Genomic DNA, 19,779 nt, shown 5'->3' with positions numbered 1-19,779 from the left:
GGGTCGGGTTTGTTGGGTTAATCGGGTATAATATTGTCTAAGAATTTTAAATGTAAGATAGTTTAATATTTTGCCATTTTAGTCGGTTAGATACTTATGTAGACGTTGAAATTGTATAATGGAAGGAAAAATCTATTTTATGTAATATATGAAGCCACTTTACATAAAGTTCAATCGTTTCAAAATTAATTTCATGTTATGCAAAACAAAGACGCATATACTCGAACTTGATCAAATTTCAAAAACTAAAAAAATGTTACTATATGTTTCTGTATCAAGTTTCATAAACTAAAAAAAATCATTTTATTCAATAAGTATATATTCTTGCATTTATCTAATAACAGCGGGCAGACCACAAGGGTTAAAAAGTATTTTACTTGAGGACTATATATGCATCAAATATAGCCATGAGACTCACGATAAACACATATCATGCACTTGCTTGATTAGTTGAGTTCATGATGTACAAACTGCAAGGCTAGTATTACAATATAAATATGAAAATGTTTAATTTAAAGCTGATGGGCTAGAGCGGGTTAATCGGGTTGACCCGAACCCGAATAAACGAAATATATTCAACCCGAAACCCGACCCTATTAAGGTATGGGTTAATCGGGTTGACCCGAATAATCCGGTTTCAACATTAAGATCCTAATAAACCCGACCCTATTAGTCTTATTCGGGTTTGGTTAGGGTCGGATTAGTCGGGTTCGGGTTTTTTTTGACACCCCTAGATGTGGGGAAGGAGGAGGAGCGGCGTTGGACAGGGACGACGAAAGCATCGATCAGAAGAGGCGAGAGTGGTGATGATATCACTTTGCCTTTGCAGATGTCGGAGGTGGGAAAGAAGAAGGAACGCGTGAGAAGTAGAAGAAGGAGAAGGGCAAATAAGGGAACGAAGGCTTTTCGGTTTCAGCCAGCGTATTTTTTTTGTGGACTCGGTAAGAGGAGTGCGGACCTGTTAAGAGGCTAAATTGGCTAATATCAAACAGAGGTTACCTTTTACTGGACCCTGTTAAAGGTGAATCAAACGGGTTACATTTCTAATGGCTATGAAAATACTGTGGTGCACTTTTTGGGAGATAATTTTGGTAGCAAATAACCTCCACAACATACATCTTCTCCCTCAATGTCACCGTCTCCAGAAATTTCAAGCTTTTGAAGAATGATTTCTTCTATAATCTCCATGCTTCCAATCTCTTCATCATTCACTTCCACCAGTATTGCAACAATCACCACCATCAACTGTTCCATAACTATACGATACAAAGCCACAGCCTTCCTAAAAAAATCCTCGTCTCAAACCCACCTTAACTCCAAATCCCCCCAATCTCCCGTTGTTGAAAATACTCTTAGGGTTCTCGAGTGGGATAAAGTCTGTGATTCGGTTGCCTCATTTGCTGGTACCTCATTCGGACAACGAGCCACCAAGGTTACTCTCTCTGTATTCTACAATTTCCTTTTTTACAATCCGTTGTGTGCTTCAATATCTTGATTACTGAAGTAGTTACTATAAATAGACCACGACACTGATGAATGTTTGTTTTTTTGTTTGTTTTGTGTTATTTGGTAGGCAGAGCTATGGTGTTTGGATCAGTCATACCAAGAGAGTTTGAGACTATTAGCAGAGACCAATGCGGTTGTCGAAATGCACAATCATGGTGGCTGTGTCATGGATTTCACATCCCTCAATGTCGCATTGGTTAGTGCTTTCTAAATTTAACTTAGGGTTTCCATTTTGATCATAAACCTTGATTTAAATGCATTGATTATCTATCCTGCTATCAGTTCATGCATCATTTAAAAATGATAAGTAGTAGATAATCTTTTTCAACCATTCTTGTTGTAGGTAAAATCTGCTTTACAACATGCTCACAGGGGCTTTCCTGTTGATGGGATTGAAGCAATAGCCCTTGTAACCATGCTACAGTTGGCTGACTCACTCCAGATCAATCTTAAAGGTGCAATAAAGGAAGACTCAGATTGGCTACAACGTTTCATGCCAATTGCAGAAATGGTATATTGATGATTAGTGTTTACTTTGTCTTTACAACATATTTCTTTTTCATGCTTTTGCTTTTTATATTGCAGATCATGGATATGTCCATCAGTCGCCCTTTAATAAAGTTAATACAGGGTCTTGTAGATGAAGATGGCTGTGTGAAAGATTCAGCGGTATGCCACTAACACATTGTATGACAACATGCTTAGATTAGATCCTTGTGTTTCTTGTTAGAATTATGTCAAAAGGAAAAAAGAAAACATTTTTATTGGTTACAGAGGACTTTTGTTATATGGCCATGTTGTGCTAATTTCATTTTCTTCCCACCTCACTTCAATTTTTCAGAGTCCTACCTTGAGAAGATCTCGTGAACAAGTTCGATCTCTTGAAAGAAAGGTTCCATACTTCCATCTATTTCCTTGAGTCTAATTGTTAATTTGTATGTCACTAACATGGATTCTTCTTTTTTCATTCAGTTACACCAGTTGATGGAGAGTCTAATCAGTAATGAGATGAAAGAAACATCATCTGTAGTAAGTAATCTTTACCTTTCTTTCTCTTATGGTTTTACACTTCTGATCTTTTCCCCTAATTCATATAGGAAGTAAGCAAAACGGATGGGAGATGGTGTATAAAATCGGGAACTGATCTAAAAAGAAGCTTTGATGGTCTATTGTTATCAAGGTGCATCTATCTAATGTTGTCAATGCTATACATTTAGATATAAAAATGTGCATATTATTAGCATTGGTTGAGAGATAAAGTGAATAGTGTGGTTGTAGTGGTTCAGGAACAGGAAGTGTTGTGGAGCCACTTACTGCAGTTCCATTAAATGATGAGTTGCAACAAGCAAGAGCTTCAGTAGCCAAAGCTGAGGCTGATGTTCTTTTAGGAATAACACAAAAGGTAACTCCTTAATTGTGTTCTCTTCTCTTACTTGTTGTGTTCTCATAACATTTGTTTTTCCTGAACACACAGATGCAAACAGAGCTTGATGACATAGAGAACTTGTTGGATACGATAATCCAATTAGATGTGGTGAGTATCCTAAATTCCTAATCCAATCCATCTCTGATTGACTTTCTTTCAGGTTTAGACTTTAAATCCCTATTCCTCATGTTCACATAATCTGTACAATAACTTTGGTTCATGAAACAAATGCTTTCAGATCAATGCTAGGGCAACATATAGTATTTCATTTGGAGGGACTTATCCAGATCTGTTTTCCTCTGAGGACTCCAACTCCAAATGGAAATTGTATCTTCCAAAAGCTAATCATCCTCTACTACTTCAACAGCATCGACAAAATCTGCATAAGGCTATGAAAGATCTCAGTGATGCTAATGCTGTAAGTCACACACAATTAAAAGCACCTTATGTTTACTTTTAGTAACGATTATTTCAAAACTATTCAGGAAATTAGAAGGAGAAGACAACAGGCAGGTATTATTGCTAGTCAGAGAGAAGAAGAAACATCAACAACTCTCTCATCTCTGGAAGCACAAGTGAGTTGATAATTCATTGGTCATTGTTTTTGATATTTTTTTATATGTTATAATAATCTTTTTTCAGGTTGCAAAGGTAAAACAATCATCTCCTGTTCCAGTTGATATATTCATAGCACAGAACACTAGGGTTCTGGTTATAACTGGCCCAAACACTGGAGGGAAGACCATTTTCTTGAAGACAGTAGGGTTAGCTGCCATGATGGCAAGATCAGGCATGTATGATTTATACATATGTTTTTACATGTATGTAGCTTTAGTTGGAAATTAAGGAGTGAAGAGCCTTTTAACTAGTAATTATGTTATGTTGTTTGTATATGTTGGTGAATGATTGTTTTTCCTATTCAGGTCTTTATGTGTTGTCATCTGAACCTGTAAAGATGCCATGGTTTGATTCTGTATTTGCTGATATTGGTGATGAGCAGTCCTTGTCTCAATCTTTATCTACCTTCTCAGGTCATCTCAAACAAACTAGTGTACGTCGGTAGTTACTTGATAACATTGTTAAGTCAAGCTATATATATTCTTTCTTGAGTAAATTACACGAATGGTCCCTATGGTTTAGAGTAATTTGTGCGTTTGGTACCTAACTTATTTTTTTAACTCGGAAGGTCCTTACTGTTTGTTTTTGTTACGTGCTTGGTCCTTGTCATACCTAAAAAAACTATTTTGCCCTTGATTTTTTTTTAATTTATTTAAATAAACACATCCCCAACCCTACCCCCTCACCTTACCTTACCAACCCCATCAGTTTTCCCTATTTAAATAATCGTCTTTTAAGGTAAGACAGGAACCAAACGTGTAACAAAAACAAACAGTAGGGGACCAAACGTGTAACAAAAACAAACAGTAGGGACTTTCCGAGTTAAAAAAATAAGTTAGGGACCAAGCGCGCAAATTACCCCAAACCATAGGGACCATTCGTGTAATTTACTCTTCTTTCTTGGTGTATTAATATACTATTCTTTGTTGAAAAGTGCTAGCAACTCCCTATTTGTAAAAAGTTACTTGGTTTTTGTATATCTCAGGACATCCTGGCACACTCAACAAGTCGATCATTAGTGCTCTTGGATGAGGTAGGTATATATATATATATATATATATATATATATATATATATATATATATATATATTATGTATGTATGTATGTATGTATGTATGTATGTATGTTTTTAGGTGGGTGCGGGTACGAATCCTTTAGAAGGAGCTGCTTTGGGGATGTCACTCCTTGAGTGCTTTGCTGAAGCTGGACCCTTTTTGACAATGGCTACCACCCATCATGGTGAGCTTAAAACCCTAAAATACAGGTAAGGCTACTTCATAATCATACATACTTGTTTTTTTTATTTTTTTTTTGATTATTATTTTTTTTCTGAAAAAATAACAAAACCTCGACAGCAATGATGCCTTTGAAAATGCATGTATGGAGTTTGATGAAGTGAAGTTGAAGCCGACATATAGGATCCTCTGGGGAATTCCAGGTCTTTCTCTCTCCTCCTCTTTCTTATGTCAATATATTGCTAGCTTTTAATCTGTTGTTAACATATGATATGATATGATATGCTATAATGTGATATGATATGATGTGATGTGAATGCAGGGCGTTCAAATGCAATAAACATAGCTGAAAGACTAGGACTTCCTGATGTGATTGTAGATAATGCTCGTGAACTCCATGGAACATCAAGTGCAGAGATTAATCAGGTTATAGAAGATATGGAGAAGTTGAAGCAGAAGCTTCATGACCATATTCATGACACACAACATCATCTTAAGTCAGGACTTGTTCTGTGTCATCTATTATTATAATAATACAAGTGTAGTTAGGAATAAAAAAAAGATATGTTACTATTTACCACTGCTTTTCAGGCTTGCTAGGGAACTTCATAGAAATCTAGTTGTTAGTGAACATAAGATTAACCAACATGCAACCAGTCAAAGATACAGAAAAATCCAAGAAATATCGGATGCAGGTGGAGTGTCACGTTCTATACTTCATAAAAAAGTTAGACAGGTGCGTGCATCCCCATCCCCATCCCCACCCCCGAACTTACCTCCACCTACCACCTCCACCAGTCACACATCTACTACTGTTACACAAAACTTTGCAGCAAAGTCAAGCAACAGCAATGTGGGTACGTACTTACCCATAAAAAAGATGTTTTTATTTTATTTTTTATTTTACTTTACTTGATTGGTAATCGTAAAAGAAAACATATTGGAAATTGCAGAAGAGGAAAAGAGGAGGAGGAAAGTTGTGAAGGTAGGTGATATGGTGCATGTTTCTAAATTTAACAAGAAAGCAATTGTGTTGAAAGTAGATTCTAGTAAAGAAGAAATAGTGGTTCAAGTTGGGAACATGAAGTTGAAGTTGACCTTAGCAGATGTTGTAACTTGATGTTGTCCATGCCTTTCTAACCATAAATCGGGAAGTTGTCATCCTTGTATTAGGAATCATTTTGTATGTTGGATCCGCATGCACATGATTATACCAAAAAACCCACTTTATTTTGTTAGGCGAGTAAAAAAAAGCCGAATATACCAAAATTCATATTTTGTATGTTGGCCACTTTGTACAACAGCTATGTTCAAATTTATATGTAAATCTGAACTTTATCAAAATTTTATAAAATGTAATTCACATAGAAATAGTTATTGACTTGATTTTTTCAACATTTATTGATAATTCACTAATTACTTGATAACATATACTAATGTTTGTGGTTAATATTCTATGCGACTAACTACTGTGTACAAAAATCGTTAAAATTTGTCTATTTCTTAGTCTATATTCACAATTGAATGATGAATATGAATTGCTGATATCTATGTGAATGATTGCAAATGTAATATATCAAATTTACATGTGAAATCTGTAACATTTTATTTTTCACAACCAAAATTTTTCATTTTTATATTAGGTAAAACATTGTTTCCATAAACCTAGTCAAAAACAACCAAAAATATCAAATCCAATCATCCTAAGAATCTACGGGTGGTAAAGGGTTGGGTTGGATCATAAATGGGTTGAAAATTTCTACCAAATCCAATATGTTTAAGTAAATGGGTTGAAAATTTCCAACCCAACCCAATCTTTTTAGCGAATGAGTTGAAATTGGATTGACTTGTTTATTAATTTTCCAACCCAATCTATTTACTAAAAAAGTTAACATCAGGTTGATCCGTTTAAATTTTCACAAAAAACCCCTTAAAAATCAAATAATCTATCAAATAAAATTACATACAATTTAAAAGCTATAATAATTGTTCAAGATTATACAACAATAACTTTATATGTCCATAACACACACAAATAAGTGTTTACAACCATAAAACATTATAAATGTTTAATTTTATATTCTATCCAACTCGATTATCACTTTTTACCAACTCAAATTTGAGTAATAGTCACTGACCCATGGTTTTTGAAACATAAAAAATAATCAAAATATAACGATCAACTAAATAATAATACTAAATAAATATAAATTAAAAATATTTAAAATTTTAAATGGGTTGGCAGATTGTAAACGGGTTAGTAATTTCAACACTAACCCAACCCATTTAATTAAACGGGTTAGACAGGTTGACAATTAAGTAGGTTCAAAATCTGAACCCAACCTACTATTTATTAGGTTGGGTTGGCGGGCTTGGGTTTGTAACATCCCATTTTCAAAACAAAATTTTCATTTTTAAATAAGGGTAAATCATTGTTTTTCCAAAAACCAAGTCAAAGAACATAAGTATCAAAATACAACCATCCCCAAAAATACCAGAGTACAAAAAATTGCGTAATTACATAAGCTGCAGGTGGATGTGTACAATCAAGCTTTCGCCTTCCTGCGATCATATGAAGTACATGAAACAAAATCTGTAAGAATGAAGTTTAGTGAGTTTTTCCCCAAAATACCACATACACACACACACACACACACACACACATATATATATATATATATATATATATATATATATATATATATATATATATATATATATATATATATATATATATATGTATATGTATATACACACACACACAAAAGATAGCTGTATCGGGTTCGTAACAACCCTGAGTCCATAATGACTCCGAGCCCAGATTGGCTCCATCGGGTCCGTATCCTCGAATCTGTAGTGACTCCGAGCTCAGATCGACTCCATGCATACAATATACAATCATACCAACAATAGCCACATATACACATGCATCCTACGTACACAATTTAGTAGGCCCGTGTTGGTGCCTTCGACCCACGAGTATATTGAGAAGACTCACCTCGTAGATAGCAGTTAAGACACAACAACTCTCTTACAAGAAGATTGGTACTATGAAACACATATTCAACAATAAAGAAATACCTACTCAGTCTACACTCTATTACCCACGAATTGACTAAAAGTCGATCATGGTCAAAAGTGAATGGTCAAAGTCAACTTTGACAGGTCTTTACGTCACGGCCACCTATGGCCACGCCGTGACCACTCCAAGAGAAATCAGTTGGTAATCAGTCAATTCCCACGCCGGGGCAATGCCCAAAGGAGATGGACACGAAAACGTCAATCGTCACGCTATGGCAACAGGGAGCCACACCGTGGGCACTAGGCACCAACAACTTAATGGATTAAGCAGTTATGCCTGAATCCTAACAACTCAACATTTAGATCTGGACCCCCTCATGGTCTTGATGGATAAAGTTTCCAACTTTATCCATTAAGACATCTTATTAAGACAAGATCTCAAATTCTAAGTTCTGAATGACAATGCCAAGGCATGGGTTCATTCAATAAGACATGCAAGCCAACTTTCCAATCAACCCTAAGGTCCAGAAGCTAACTAATGTACTCAAAGGTTCTGGAGTTCACTCAAACTCCAAGAACAAGAAGATTTGGGACTAAAAACTCATAAAATGACCTAGAACTAGATCTAGAGAACTAATGATCAAGGTGGAACCATACTTACAAGCAACACCAAGAGTTCCTTTTTCCTTCAACCTTCACAAAAATAGAGTTCAAGCTCTCAAAACACAAATTGAGGATAGGGTTGGGATGAGGGCTCGTTTTTAGAAGGTGGAGGCTGCCAAATGAGGCAACCCTAGGAGTTAGTGTCCTTAAATATGGAACCAACCTCGAGATTAGGGTTTTAGGCCCAAAAAAGCTGCCACGCTGTGGTGAACATGACACCACGTCGTGGCCAAAAGCGAATGCTTATTTCTTCATTAATCGAGTGCCACACTGTGGCCAGGACAATTAGACAAAATAAATAGCTAAAACTTCAAAAAAGAATAGTTGGAAATAAGATGTTATAATTCTCCCCGACTTGAATCAGATTTCGCCCTTAAAATCCTCTACAGTAAACAAATCAGGGTAGTGGGTACACATCTCCTCCTTGGGTTCCCAAGTCCACTTAGAGCCCTTCCGGTCTTGCCACTGCACCTTCACTAATTCTACTACCTTGCTACGCAAGGTCTTCATATTCCTGTTGAGGATTGCTACTGGTTGCTCGATATAATTCAGGCTTTAGGCGCTCATCGAACTGAATATCATCTAAAGGTACTATCGCTGTCTCTTCTGTCACACACTTCCGCAACTGGGAAAAATGAAAGGTGCTATGAATCCGACTAAGCTTCTTTGGCAAGTCCAACCGGTAGGGCACGTTGGCTACCCTAGCTACAATTCTAAAAGGACGGATAAACCTAGGGCCCAACTTGCCCCGCTTTCTGAATTGGATAACGCCCTTTCAAGGGGACACCTTTAGGAGTACCATATCCCTGATCTGAAACTCCAACTCGGGATGACGCCGGTCCACATAACTCTTCTAACGGCTCTGGGCTATCAGTAACCTCTGTCTGACCAGCTGTATAAGCTTTGTTGTCTTGAGCATTATCTCCGTGCTCCCCATGACTCTCTGTCCAAACTCTCTCCAACATATAGGGGTCCGACACTTCCTCCCATAGAGATGCTCAAAGGGAGGCATACCAATGCTGGCATGATGATTGTTATTGTAAGAAAACTCAACCAGGGGATGGTAGGAGTCCCAACTCCCACCGGAATCTATGATGTAAGCCCTCAATATATCCTCGAGCGTTTGAATGGTCTACTTGTTCTGCCCATCTTTTTGGATGATAAGCAATACTAAAATGCAACAGAGTACGCAACTCCTCATGGAACCTCTTCCAAAATCTAGAAGTGAAACGAACATCCCGGTCTGAAATGATAGAGTTGGGTATGCCATGTCGAACAACCAACTCTCGAACATAGATCTCAACCAACTTCTCAGAAGAAGAGCTCTCATGAACGGCCAGAAAGTGGGCACTCTTCGTCAAATGATCCACAATCACCCATATGACATCAAAACCCTTTGCAGTCTTTATCATGATGAAATCCATGGTGATCTGCTCCCATTTCCATAATGAGACCTCTAAGGCCTGTAATTTTCCATGAAGGCGCTACTCAGCCTTGACCTTCGTGCAGGTCAAGCACTGCTCTACAAACAAAGCCATATCTCTTTTCATACATGGCCACCAATAACTATGTCTCAAATCACGATACATCTTCGTCACACTAGGGTGTATAGAAAATCTTGATTTGTGTGCCTAATCTATCAAAATTTACCAAGTACCACTCGAAGAAGGCACCCAAATCCTGCCATGTAGCATCAACAATCCCTGACTATCATAATCAAAAGCTGATAACTGACCGGCCACCCGCTCACTCTTGCGATTATCCTCCTTGATGACATCTGACTGTGCAACCCTAAGCATCTCCAAAACTAGAGTCACAACTATCATCCTCAAACTTACACATTGAATCGGAGTAGTAACCGCCTTGCGACTCAGTGCATCCCACACCATGTTGGCCTTACCCTAATCACTATAATGATGGATGGTTTTTGGTACAATCAATGAAAGAAATTAATCGTTTTAAATGAAAAATTTTATTACTGTTTTTGGGCCCTTACAAAGGGAAGGCAAAAGATTAAACATTCCTAGTCCATGAGGTCCAAGAAAAACATTCTAAACTGATCAAAATGTATTAGAGTCAATATCTGAAACATACAATGTTCTTGGGACCTAGGAGAGTAATAAAGTTGCGAACTTTATTCTCAACTCTCACTCAAAAGTCATTAAAATGGACCAAAAAACCAAATACACTTAGATCCAAGATGAACTGTAATAAAGCTTGGAACTTTATAACTTACAAAGGTCTAGAAGGTAGATGAAAGTTGAGATCTTCAATTACTAAGCTTCAATCATCAATATTGCGTGAAAACATTTATCCAAAACAACAAAAAACTCAAAAAATATATGAGAGAGGAGAGGGGAGGCTCAAATCTTGAAAATGGAGGCTAGGGTTTCTCCCAAGGGGTTCTAGATATGATGGAGGCTAAGAAAATACCCTAAAACATAAATCCTTACCTTTAAATACTTTGAAAACCCTAAACATTTCGTGGGATTGGGCTGCACAACATTCACCTTGTGACAACTTTCTTTTCACCTCGTGAGGACTCTCATGTCATGACACATTTCTGTCACCTCGTGAGGATGATTTTTCACCCAGTTTCACTCTAACTTCAAACAATCATAACTTCTTCGTTTCAACTCTGTTTTCAGCGTTCTTTATATGCACAAAAAGGTATTGAAGATCCCCACAACTCTATTTAATTAATTTTGACTTAAAGCACACCAAGATAAAATCCTTAATTCATGAAAAAAGTATGATACATCACTTTTTCATTTTACCCCTTGACTCCAAGACATAAACCAAGGGCCTAGATAACATAACCAATATTATCAACATCCAATAGGGTCTAAAACCTATTCCCTTGAAGACCAAGGAATTTACTTGATCCATTTATTGTCCATAATCCCGAAATAAGGACTTATCGAAACAGGATATTACAATTTTCTTGGATTTGGTTGATGTTCACAATTGATAACCCCTTTCCGGGCTTGATGGCAGGAAGGGAAAGGAAGTGTGACACCTCTTTGTTGTAGCTTGTGGTTTTGGCCTTTAAGAACTTAGTGCCCCAAGTGTGACACCTCAAATGGTTCACAACACACCTTGGACAAAGAATGACTTTTGAGAGAGTTTCTTGCACACAAATCGCCTCATATGAACTCATAGAACACTAGGGTGCGATTTTGGATGCTAAGGGGCTCCTTATATAGCGTGACAAGATTAGGGTTACATCCATGCAAACCCTAATGCCCATGACCTTTCATATTACTTAGGATCCATGGGTTAAACCTCCATGGACTATCCATGGACTACCATATTGGTTTAGCCCATCCTAAATAACCATTGGCCCACACTATAAGAATCATTGATTTACTTAATCAGTCCCCGTATATTTAATTAGTCTCTTTTGATCACTAAATTAATTCCAAATTAAATCTTGATCAATACTAATTAAATCATATGATTTCATATTAATATATTAGAACTTATAATATATTAATAAATCATAAATAACCTTTTCTCAAAAGTCCATACTATCAAATTTTCGTGGTGAAATGCAACCCAAATGGACCATGCTACTCTCGGGTCAAGTACATACCAATTATAGTTATGGTCTTAGACACCTAATCCAACAGTCTCCTACTTGGATAAGTCTAATAACTATTATTGCAAGTACGACTCCAAATCCCGACTAACAATCGTAGCTCTTAAAAGCCGCTGTCGTGACCTAGTTAACGATGCGTCCATTAGATAAGAGATCATATATTCCTCCATTCTACAAGATATCATATGGACTGATACATGGATTATAATCATTCTCTCTGTCTGTGACATCCCCATTTTCACGGCCAGAAAAGGCCGATTTTGTTTATGCTTTATAAAAATCAGAGTACCTCTTTTAATAAAAATGTTGCGGAATTTGTTCCCAGTAAAACATGATAAATACGTTATCAAAGCATTTCCGAAGAAAAGTATTTTTATTCATTTTAAAACATTTGGGATGTCATCGTCAATACAGAAACATAAGCATAAACAAAACTTACATTCATTATCACTAGTGATTTATATCTCCTTAATCTCTCAGTGTAATGTGACTTCATATCAACACCTGTGATATAAATAAACTGAGTGGGTCAGGTTGGGAAACCTGGTGAGTACATAGGGTCTTCAACCCACAATAAATAAGTTTATTAACTTTATCAAACCAAACAAACCCGATTACCCGTTCCTGTTATCCTCACTTTACGTCCCTAAAACATCTAACATAAGGGACCTAGTCTAAGGGACTTTCATCGGTGTGACAACACATGCTTCGGGGGTTCCTCAACAATTCATGTCAAATAAGGCAACCATGTGGGGGATGGAGTACTGCTGGTGAGCATACAGTTCAAATAAACACACAGTTCAAATAAACACCTACAGGTTGCGAGCCTGCTAGCGTTCCACTAGACTATCTAGAATAGTCCGTGGTCGTCATCTATACTCAGCTAGATGACTGGATCATCAATAACATCTATAACGAGGTCTCTCTTTATTTTATTTGGTCACACAACAACTATTACATCTACCTATGTTTTACCCAACACATTTTGTAGATATAAAATACATATACAGTTTAAATCATTTAAAACATGTATAAAATCGTTCATCCAGCATAGATAGCAAGTATACAGATAATATGCACACACAGCACGTAATTTATATAAAATACTTCATATCTATGTGTAAGCTGAAAGTAACTATGCACTCATTTGGTAAGGTGGTGATTCCGAACTCGGACAGCGCTTCGCTTCTTAAAAAAATAATTTCCTTTGATGAAACCTAGTATTATTACCACTAGAGTTTAGTCTATTATTCGCCGAGACTAATTAATAGTCTAGCTATTATTACTATTATATAAGCGTTAAACAATACTTATATAACCTATAATAATAGCCCAAGTACTTATTATAAGTTCCTAATAACGTTACTATAATTAAATAAAAGCTATATTAAAAATAGCGTAGGCGTAGCTCACTTACAGCGAATTTTATAGAAAACCGGGCTTTGCTTGGAGCAGCGTTCCTGAGCTAAAAATCTCTTCTTCTCGGAGCCGTCGAGCACTCCAGGGCTTCCGCCTCGTGCTAGGGAGGTTTCCTAGGCTTTCGGGGGATTTCGGGGGCTAGAGAGAAGTTCTAGAGAGAGAGTAAAGAGAAGAAAGAATGGGAAAGGTGTGAAGAAAATGAGGGTGGGAGAAGTTCTATTTATAGGGTGAAAAATGGCTGAACTTGGTGCCACATGTCACAATCTAGTGGCAAGACTTGGGGAGAAAGCAATGGCCAAGATTGTGCCACATCACTCATTTTCGCACAACACACTTCCGACTTCTAAAATCCTTAACTTTCACATACGACCTCCGTTTTTGACGTGCTTTATATCCACACATAGGTAAAAATAAGATCTACAACTTTCATTTTGACTCCGTCGGCTAATTCTCGACCGATCTTAAATTTAACATTACGAGGAGATTATACTATTAAATGTCCGCGTAAAATTCATAACTTCTACATACAGACTCTGTTTTCGTCTGTCTTTTTACCGTTGAGTTCCTATTAATGAGATATTCAATTCACATTTAGGTCGCGTAGGCCAAAAACCGCTCGATCTAAAATTCGAGTTTCGGGCTGTGCACTGCTAAGCCAAATCTTAGAAAATTCATAACTTCCTCATACGAAGTCAGATTTGGGCGTTCTTTTTTTGTATGTTCTCGGTTTAAAGTATACTACAAATTTTGTTTAGATTTCTAAGGCTAAAAAGTCCTCCATCATAAATTCACTATTTACGTCTCCCGGTGTCGTGTCGGTTTTGCCGTAAAACTTCGACGGACCATAACTTCTTCGTTATAACTCAGATTTCAACGTTCTTTATATGTACGGAACCCTTGAGACGTATTCTACAACTTGGTTAATATTATTTATTCTAAATAATATTTTGTCAAAAAGTCATTTTCGACCCCTATTATCTCTAAATTGACTAGCCCGGATCTACGGGCGTTACACTGTCTATATGTTGTTTCCTGATTTCCGATTTATGGCAAATGACTGATTAAACACATCAAATTAGTCCAGGCTCGACCGAGTGCTTAGGGTTGTCATCACTAAATCATTGAGGGGCCCACAAATATGACTTTTATCCCTATAAGGGTAAAAGGAATGGATAAAGTTCGACTCAAATGTTTGCTTGTACTTACTCATCAAATCACACACAATAATATGTTTTATAACACCAAGTTACTGGTGCATTTACATATGTCAATGTGCAACCGACTTGTAAATTACAACTCATATGTCTTGGTTTCAAGAATATAAGATATCATCGTCTCATGATCACTCGTGATAAAATCCATGAAGTGATTCAAATGAGAGTGTGTTTAATCCAATAATCAAATCTTATTCCAAAAGTACTCATGAACACTGCAAGCAAACTTGTGCTATGTCTAAACGCCTTTAGACAACCTACAGACCCATTCATGACAATCTTGCCTCAATACCTACTTCCAAAGTATGATCGACTAGTTATTCGGGAAGTCAAAACATGCAAAGTAAAACACAAGAATAATAAAATCCAATATGGTCTTAGAACTTATGAATGTAAATAAAACACCTTTTATTTAATCACCATATTGATTACACGTTATTCATTGTATAATGTTTCGATTAATCAACTTAATACTTGAATTAAAGCGATAGTTATCCCATGCTCCAAGCATGCACACTATGTTTGCCTATGGTCCTTTCTTTGTGAAATAGATCAATTGACAACATTTCAATGATGCTCATTTCACAATTCCAAATCCTTATCGTAAATGTAAGAATACCAAATTCTTGCCATTCACTGTAATCTGTTAGATTCTAAACTTATATGCAATGATCCTCTTGTAACGACTATGCACAAAAGTCATAGAGACTTGGCAACAGACATTACAAAGTATTCCAATGGAGAGAAATTCAATGGAAACGAAGTCTCCCATTCAAAGTACATTCCTTTGAACATCCTTCTTGCATTAAGTTTTCTAATCTTACACATATTTAAAAAATAACTTCCACTTATGGAAACATTTCCATATTCCCATTTTGACATTCACTTCCGAACAAGAGTTGCCTCTTTTCAGAATATGTCAATATGGTCCTTCCAAAATTTACACTATACTTCCAACTGTCCATGAGCAACCAATCTTTGGTAAACCTCAGATTGTACTCGACAAGTGTTTAACCATCTTAGTCATATCTCGTTCTAGTACCTTTTCCCTCTTAATGCCCTAGACATTTGGAAAATTAGAACAGATTAATATTATAGCATATGTAATCGAACCTATATCCGAAGCATATGAAATACGATTTATAATGTCTCACATAAATACAAGATACTTTACCAGTCTCTTGCTATAACACTTCCATATATAGAATTTACTTATGTCAAATCTTTTCAACAAGACATATATATATATATATATATATATATATATATATATATATATATATATATATATATATATAGGGTTATGATTAAATGTGAATTGTATATGTTGTGTGAGTGTATGTCAAGTTATTGACCATTAGATTAGATTTGTAAATGGATAAGATTATGTGTTGTATCATAGTTATAATTGAACACAATACATATAAACATTTCCTTTTAATAAAAGAAAATTAAAAATAATAATTATAAATGCATAATTTACATTTTTACTCATTCCAATAAGGAAATTGAGAAAATTAAGGAGAACATAATAATCTTATTCAAAAAGAATATTCTGTTATCAAAATCAACTATAATTATCTGGATATTTAAGAATTGATAATATATGAATCATATTGAAGAGTCAAAGAATTCTTCCAATAAACAGAGAAAAAGGTCGATGATAAAAGAACATGAAGAAGAATACGAGTATATTCTTAAAGAATGCGGGTTAATTTTAAAGAATCTTTTGAGAATTAAAGATTATTAAATAGTATCACTGTATATATTCTCAATAATAACAATTTCAACCAAAAGTAAAATATTCTTAAAGAATACACACATACATATTATATAATAACATATCAATTTGTTTATTATACGATGTGAACACATTCAAATCTAGTTTCCAGTTCATTCTCCATATTTTTAATTCTTAAAGAATACAACTTCATTCAAGATATCTTATTAGAATTAACATTCTAAAAGAATACGAAAGTATTTTATAACACACAAGAATATATACAAATTTTGACGAATATACACAACATTCTATCCTACATTCTTTAAGAAATTGTTTGTAATATATATTACATTCTTTGTTTAATATATAACATTCTTCAAAAATATATACAATAAACTATATTATATAATATATTCTCTAAGAATCTTTTGTCAAAATGTCAAACTAAAATATACAAACCCTGCATTCTTCTTCACTGTTCATCATTTTTTTATCACTTATGTGCATCTTTGACCAGCCAACACTGCATACAACATTCTTGAACCATCAAACTTTTTTTTTCAGCCATTCATTCTTAAAGAAATTGCTACTTTCAATATTTCATTCTTAAAGAATACATTTATCATACACTAGTTTCAGTCTTTCATTCTTAAAGAATAAAAAAACCTTTGTTCATCGTTGACCAGTGAACACAACCTGTAAATCTGATTTATAGATCATATTAGCCACAATTAGTCAAATACCAAATGAAAATAAACAATTAACAAAACTAAATTTAGATAAAGTTAAATACTAAATGAAATTGAACATTTTCTTACAAGGTTTAATAAGTGGATATGTTTGGAAGAAAAAATATAATGGAAAAGAAAGAGTATCCATGGGTTTTTATGATTGTATCAAGCAACAAAACTAGGAGAGTACAACAACAGCAGTATGCACTGCAAACATCAAGGAAAAACATGAGAAAATGCTATAGGAATTACTTGGCAGCCAAACATATATATAAGTTGTTTAGTATGCACCTAGATAAGCACCAAAGGATCGTAAACGAAGTGTAGGTTCTGAATTAACAAATGGAAATAACATCAAGAGGAACTAGTAAACCAATGAGTTACCTTGATCCTGAAAATGAATTAGAGTGCGTACTTTGATGCTTTGTAAAAAAGTGTAACATCCCAAAAATACAGGCCAAAAATTTTGTTTTTAATTAAGTTATTACATAAAACCATCAGTATAAAAATGCTCGTAATAATATCTCATATCAAAACCAGATTGTCAATAATCAATATATAGAATCATAAAACCATATCAGAGTGTAATCCCAAGCATCTCGTGTGCGGAAAACATGGTGTGATGCGCTGCGATCGAGCCGACTCCTTTCCTTTGAAAACAAAGTACCTGAAACCAAAAACTGAAACTGTAAGCACGAAGCTTAGTAAGCTCCCCAAAACAACCACATACCATACAATAACATATAAAACACATACTGGCCCTTGCCCACTGCATCGGACCAAAGTACGGAACTGACTAGGGCCTCGCCTACTGCATTGGACCGAAGTCCGGAACTAACTAGGGCCTTGCCCACTGCATCGGACCGAAGTCCGGAACTAACTAGGGCCTCACCCTCTGCATCGGACCGAAGTCCAGAACTAACAAGGGCCTCACCCTCTGCATCGGACCGGAGTCCGGAACTGACTGATCATAGCATAACATAATCATAACATATAACAATAACATATATACTGTATACTGCATACTGCATCGGACCGCAGCCCGGAACACATAACACATATACATGCATGAATCACAAAGACATCAAGCATACTGAACTACTGCTATCTAAACGGTCCGACATTGTGGCCGTAGACCCGTTCCTACTGGAAGGAAACTCACCTCACACTCCTGAAGTCCCGTAGACTCAACCCCACATTGTTGAAGTCCCGCAGACTCAACCCCAGCTGCTGGATGACAGATTCCCGAACTGTCAATATAAAAACATCACCCAATTAATAATTGGGTTCCAACACATAACCATAAATACATACTTGGGGTAAATACTACTTTACCCCTAACTTAGCTTTATTCAAGCCCATGGCCCAATCCAAAGGCCCAAAAGTCAAGTATGAGTCAAAGCCCAACACATGGCCCAATTTTCCAAATTGGGCCCAAACCTTTACAAGTCTTACCATAAGGCCCAACCATTTAGTCCAGTCCAACATTTGACATTCTAATGGCCCAATATCACATAATCATGAAGGCCCAATTATGGCCCATCTATGGCCCAATTTTCCAAATTGGGCCCAACTCCTCATATGGGCCTTGCCTCAAAGCCCATTAATTATTCTAGTCCATTTGCTTGATCTTGGATGGCCCATTAATAACCCAATCATCAAGGCCCAATAAAAGGCCCATCAATAAACCTAAGTGAAATTAGGGTTTTCACATAAAATAACAATTAGGGTTAAGTGTTTCTCACTTAACCCATTAAGGACTCAATCCATTAAGTCCCTAACTTTACTAAATAAGTCATATGGTGTGATTGGGCTTAATACACAATTCCATACCAATGACCCAAATGTGGGTCCCGATAAGTCCAAGCCCATAATCTCAAAATTAGAGTTTTCACATGAAATGATGATTAAGGTTCAGTGTTTCTTACTTAACCCATTAAGGACTGAATCCATTAAGTCCATTATGCCTTAAGCTAGTTTGCTAATGATTATTAATTATTATTTTAGATTTAATAATTAATTCCTGTGTGTGTCCCAAGCAATTTCCACAATTAAGGTTTTATGCCCTTAGGGTTTTCCAACCCAATACTAGCCCATTAGTCCATTGGTTGGGCTTTTAGGTCACATTGGGCCTTATTGGCCCATTAGGGTTCCTTTGGGCCCACTAGGGCTTCTTTGGGCCCACTAGGGCTTCTTTGGGCCCATTAGGGTTTCATTGATTCCATATTGTCCAAACATCCCCCAAACAAGGTCCAAACGCAATCAAGCACACCGCCACCCGGCACGGCGGCAACCACCACCCTAAGGTGGTGGAATTTACTTTCATTATTCCATTTTACAATTTACAAAGAAAATACTAAAAATAAACGCACACACACACACACACTACACTAAGCAAAGTAAACACACACACACCTACCTAATGGTGGCCGACGGTGGCGCATGCGACGGCCACCACCCTATGGTGGTGGTGATGCCTTTTCTTGCTTTTCCTGTTATACAAAATACCAAACACATGAACTACTAGTGGAGATACAACCGCCCACCTAAACACGAAGTGAAACATGCATACAACCACCTTCCACGGTGGCCGGTGGCGGTGAGATGTCCGACGAACAGCT

General features: G+C 36.2%; 1 protein-coding gene across 2 annotated transcripts; it reads left to right on the top strand.

The window, feature by feature from the left end:
* Positions 1-1,064: 1,064 nt before the first annotated feature.
* Positions 1,065-6,183, top strand: LOC145158902 (DNA mismatch repair protein MutS, type 2). Of its 2 annotated transcripts, none has more exons than XM_079077757.1 (19): positions 1,065-1,432; positions 1,574-1,702; positions 1,850-2,017; positions 2,092-2,175; positions 2,348-2,398; positions 2,479-2,535; positions 2,604-2,686; positions 2,785-2,908; positions 2,981-3,040; positions 3,171-3,350; positions 3,418-3,507; positions 3,575-3,722; positions 3,856-3,983; positions 4,536-4,583; positions 4,685-4,815; positions 4,907-4,989; positions 5,109-5,283; positions 5,378-5,643; positions 5,740-6,183. In XM_079077757.1, exons 1-19 carry the CDS (start codon positions 1,166-1,168, stop codon positions 5,904-5,906), a joined length of 2,439 nt encoding a protein of 812 aa, XP_078933883.1. In that variant the 5' UTR covers positions 1,065-1,165; the 3' UTR covers positions 5,907-6,183. The 2 variants fall into 2 exon arrangements, with proteins under 2 accessions (XP_078933883.1, XP_078933884.1); XM_079077758.1 differs by having other exon boundaries at positions 1,304-1,432; positions 1,578-1,702.
* Positions 6,184-19,779: the final 13,596 nt, after the last annotated feature.

This window comes from Lactuca virosa, chromosome 2, assembly GCF_052849685.1.
Source record: "Lactuca virosa cultivar CGN04683 chromosome 2, Lactuca_virosa_CGN04683_v6, whole genome shotgun sequence".
NCBI classification, from domain to species: domain Eukaryota; kingdom Viridiplantae; phylum Streptophyta; class Magnoliopsida; order Asterales; family Asteraceae; genus Lactuca; species Lactuca virosa.
Note: the sequence above shows the minus strand (reverse complement) of the source record. Positions and strands in the feature narration are given on the sequence as shown.